Here is a 5,211-nt window from a genome sequence, read left to right as displayed (position 1 = left end):
CTGCAAGAGTATATGAGCTGTAAGAAATCTAACCAAGGGGAGCTCTCCACCGGCATAAAATTCTCCTTCCTCTAACAAAGTTGTCTGAGCATCCAGTCTTCTCCATTGGGTGTTGCTTCCCGCAACATGGATTAAAAGGCATTATCAAGAAAGTGAAAAGGTGACTGACAGAATGGTAGAGAATATTTACAAATCATGTATCTGATAAGGGATTAATATCCAGAATATATAAAGAACTCACTCCTACAACAACAAAAAATTATTGATTAAAAAATGGAAAGGACTTTTCTCCAAAGATATTCAAATGGCCAATCAGTACATTAAAAAAATGCTCAAAATCACCAATCATTAGGGAAATGCAAAACAAAACCCAATGAGATATCACTTCGCACCCATTAGTTTGGATATATAAATATGTATAAATATATATCAACACAAAAATAACAAATGTTGACAAGGAGGTGGAAAAATTGGAGCCCTGTGCACAGCTGGTGGGAAAGTAAAATGGTGCAGTCACTGTGGAAAACAGTGGTTCCTCAAAAGAATTAAACATAGAATTATCATGTGATTCAGCAATTCCACTTCTGGGTATTTACGGTTCCAGTTTTGGACATTTAGATACAAGAGTTGATGATAACAAGGAGCATTTGAGACCTGTTCCTTGGCACTTGTTAGTTTGGCTCAAATAAACTCTTATAAAAATTCTATAAGAAAAAAAGAAAAAAAAATTGATAGCAGAGACTTAAACAGATACTTGTACACCAGTGTTTATAGTAGCATTATTTACAATAGCCAAAAGTTGGAAATGAATGTCCATCAGTGGATGAATGGATAAACAAAGTATGGTATATACATGAAATATTTTCAGCTTTAAAAAGACATGAAATTCTGATACATGCTACCACATTGTTGAACCTTGAAGACATTATAAATGAAATAAACCAGATATGAAAGGGCACATATCGTAATTTCCATTTGTATGAGATACCTAGAACAGTCAAATTTATAGCGAACAAGGTAGAATCGTGGTTCCAGGGGCTGGGAAGTGGAGAGGTACGGATGATGGGGAGTTATTGTCTAATGGGTCCTGAGTTTTAGTCTGGGATGAGGAAAAAGTTCTGGAGATGAATTATAGTGATGGTTGCACGACGACGTAATGCCAATGACGTAAAGCGTAAACTGTGCGCTTCAAAGTGGTTGACATGATAAATTTTGTTATGTATATTTTCTCACAATAAAAAAAATCCATTTATTTTTTTTATTCTTAATTTGGTCTCCCCTAAAAGGTGACCTATGAGAAAAGATTTAAAAGTAAGTGGTTTATTTGTGATCTTAAGAAATATTGCTGAGCAGAGAAGAGAGGCAAGAAAGAGAAGGCAGCCCAAATGGTCTGTGTTATCAAGCCAGTTACCGCTTTGAAGTACTGAGACTTCATCTGGCTGGGTACTCTGGGGTCCAGTATAATATTCACCTCAGAGCTGACTCCCTCGTGGGAATTTCCATTAGTCATTTTTTTTTTTTTTTTTCATTACACTACACAGAAAACTTTTTCGTCCACACTGCTGCGGAGAAAGGCAGGCTCACTTCAGTATGCTGTCATCTCGGGCTTCTGGCAATTCCCTCTCAATCCATTTCAGTTCATCCTGCTCCTTCTTCTCCTCGATGGCTGTCCTCCTCTCCTCTTCTGTCGGACGTTGTAGCTCTTGGCTCCCTAGGCCACGCCGAGGAACAGGGAGGAATAGCGGCGGAGCTTGATGAGCAGAGGGACCTGCACTAGCGGCACCATCTTGTCCGTGACCTTCGCACTGGAAGAACAATTAGGGCGGAATAGGGTGCTAACAAGGCCTCAGAAAGTCGTGGAGTCGCCTCATCAGTCATTTTTTTAAGGACTGCTCCTCAGATGTCTAAGTCCCTTGAACCAGGTGCAGCAGAGTAAATTCCAGTGTCTGGTGAAAGTTCTTGGGCAAAGGGACCCCAGTGCTGGCAGCTGGTAAAGGTTGAGGCACTGATAGCATCTTCCTCAAAATATTTAATTTAGACTTTTTTGGTTTTTCTAATTCAAACCAGATGACACAAATTAATTTAAATTGGAAGAGATGTCGATTAGGCAGATACTGAATAATATACTATAGGACTTACTGGGTGTGAAGCTTGTATTAGGCACCACATCACCCCCTTCCTGTGACCTTCTATCTTTGACAGACAATGCTAGTCTGTAGCATCCTTAGCATCAGTCCAAGTCTTCACTTCTCAATTTCCTTCTCATCTCCTGCTCTAGTAAGAAAAACCACACAGGAGCTTTTCTTTCTGAAGAAAAACTTGGCTGAAAAATCTTAGTTATCTTCTGAATGTTATGAAATCTCATTTAGTTATTTTGTATTCCTTATATACATACACACAACGTTTCCTGTAACTATTAAATAGAAGAAGGAAATGGGGAGGAAAGCGAGGCGAAGATGGTGGAAAAGTCACTTGGAGGATAGGAGCTGGGCAGGACTCTCAAGAACAAAGCTGTGGCTGTAGAGTAGTGAGAATGATCAAGGCTTAATTTCACTTGTATTTTGATGAATACCAGGGACAACTCTCATTGTGAGACTATTTATGGTATAATTGTTTGAAACTTTACAACTTTTTCTTTGCTTGGTGCTTTCACCCTTTTCCTGTTTCCTGTTATATTCAAAAGTAAAACCAAACCTATCCAAACAAAAAGTCCTTGAAAAACCTTAAAAAGGTTATGTGGTTTCAAGGCAGACATGATGTCACATAAATTTTTTTCGATGTGTGGGACACTAAGAGGACTAAAATCCTCATGGAAACACCGTTGAAAATGGAAGCTGATGATCCCACCCTGATGAAATGGAAATTAAAAAGGAGTCCATCACACCTTTTATCCTTGACATCCACTATAAGTTGCCACTCTGGCTTAAAGCTGAAGAAATCCCCACTCTCTCAGTGAGTGAGAAGACAAGAAGGTAGTCTCATGGAATACTAGGTTGAAATCAAAACCTCTCCCCCGGAAATATTTGAAAATGTGATGCTTAGGTTCCAACATGCTGACAGTAAAATTACAGTTTAAATAGGTTTTGTGACCTAATGACTCACCTTTTCTCACTTTTGGGACTAAACATATTTTATGTTAGGAAATTCCTCAGCTGGAAGATTTAGTGAGAGGAAAAGTTAATGTTAGCCATTGAGGAGATTTTGCTTTTCAGTTACCTGCCTGGGTTGTATTTTTAAATGCATACATGTATAAATTTATATGTGTCCTTTCTGAGGTTTGAATATTTGACTTAAAAGTGTACCACATGAGTTCTCAAGGAATGAAAAGACACGGAGGAAACTTAAATGCATATTTCTAAGTGAAAGAAGCCAATCTGAAAAGGCTACATACTGCACGATTCCAACTGTGACATTCTGGAAAAGGTAGAACTATGGAGACAGTAGAAAGATTAGCGGTTGCCAGGGGTTGGGAGGAGGGAGGAATGAATAGGCTGAACACATGATTTTGAGGGCAGTGAGACTACTGTGTATACTATAATGGTGAAGACGTGTCATTATACACTTGTCCAAACCCATAGAATGTTCAACACCAAGAGTGAAACCTAATGTAAAATAAGGACTTTGGGTGATAATGATGTTTCACTGTGGATTCATCAATTTTAACAAATGTACCACTATGGTGGGGGATGTTGGTAATGGGAGAGGCTGTGCATGTGTAGGGGCACTGGATATATGGGAAATCTCTCTACCTTCTGCTCAATATTGCTGTAAAACTAAAGCTGCTCTAAAAATAAATATCTTTTTAAAAAGTGTGTACTTAGCCATTGTGTAAGTACTTATACTGCACAGCTGCTTCCTCCTTTTTCAGAAGAGCAGAACCATCTTGGGTCTATGTTGCCACCTGGTGGCCAATATTGGAAACTGTCAAATGCAAGATTTCTGCTTTTTCTTTTTTTCTCCTTTAATGAATTTTACTTTATTTTATTTTTTAAGATTTTTATTTTCAAATTAGAGTTAACATTCAATATTATTTTATGTTAGTTTCATGTGTATAGCATAGTGGTTAGACATTTATATAATTTACAAAGTTATCTTCCTTATTAGTATAGTGCCCACTTGGCATCATACATAGTTATTACAGTATTACGGATTACATTTATTATGCTGTACTTCACATCCCCGTGACTATTTTATAACTATCAATTTGCACTTCCTAATGCCTTCATCTTTTTCATCCGGCCTTCCAACCTCCTCCCATCTGGCACTCACCACTTTGTTCTCTGTATCTATGAGTCTGTATCCATTTTGTTAATTCGTTTATTTTGTTCTCTAGATTCCACAAAAAAGTGAAATCATATGATATTTGCCTGTCTCTCTCTGACTTATTTCACTTAGCATAATACCTCTAGGTCTATCCATGTTGTTGCAAATGTAAGAATTCTTCCTTTTTACGGCTGAGTAATAGTCTATTGTATATATGTACCACCTCTTCTTTATCCATTTGTCTATTCATAAGCAACTTAAGTTGCTTCCTTATCTTGGCTATTGTAAATAGTGCTGCAGTGAACATAGAGGTGCATATATCTTTCTGAATTAGTGTTTTGGATTTCTTTAGATAAATACCCAGAAGTGGAATTGTTGGGTCATAAGTTCTATTTTAAAATTTTCAAGGAAACTCCAAACTTGTTTTCATAATGGCTGTATCAATTTGCAATCCCATCAACAGAGTACTGGTGTTTCTTTTTCTTTACATCCTCGTCAACACTTGTTTTTTGATTTTTTAATGATAGCCAATCTGACAGACATGAGGTAATATCTCATTGTGCGTTTAATTTGCATTTCTCTGATGACTAGAGGTGTTGAGCATCTTTTTGTATGTGTATTGGCCACCTGGATGTCCTCTTTGGAGAAATGCCTATTCAGGTCATTTGTCCATTTTTTAATTCGATTATGGGTGGGTTTTTTTGTTGTTGTTTTTCTGAGTTGTATGAGTTCTTTATAAATTTTGGGTATTAACCCCTTGTCAGATGTATCACTGGCAAATACTTTCATTCAGTAGGTTGTCTTTTCATTTTGTTGATGGTTTCCTTTGCTGTGTAAAAACTTTTTAGTTTGATGTAGTTTCATTTGTTTATTTTTTCTTTTGCTTTCCTTGCAAGAGAAGATTCATCAGAAAAATTATTACTAAGATCAGTGTCAGAGAGTTTATTC

The 5,211-nt window shown here is 37.1% G+C and overlaps 1 protein-coding gene across 1 annotated transcript; it reads right to left on the bottom strand.

The window, feature by feature from the left end:
• Positions 1–1,531: 1,531 nt before the first annotated feature.
• ATP5ME (ATP synthase membrane subunit e) lies at positions 1,532–1,801 on the bottom strand. The gene is given in 2 exon segments (XM_011354793.2): positions 1,532–1,690; positions 1,693–1,801. Coding segments are annotated over 2 exon segments (204 nt in total). The 5' UTR covers positions 1,787–1,801; the 3' UTR covers positions 1,532–1,580.
• Positions 1,802–5,211: the final 3,410 nt, after the last annotated feature.

This window comes from Pteropus vampyrus, unplaced genomic scaffold (assembly GCF_000151845.1).
Source record: "Pteropus vampyrus isolate Shadow unplaced genomic scaffold, Pvam_2.0 Scaffold18, whole genome shotgun sequence".
NCBI lineage: Eukaryota > Metazoa > Chordata > Mammalia > Chiroptera > Pteropodidae > Pteropus > Pteropus vampyrus.
Note: the sequence above shows the minus strand (reverse complement) of the source record. Positions and strands in the feature narration are given on the sequence as shown.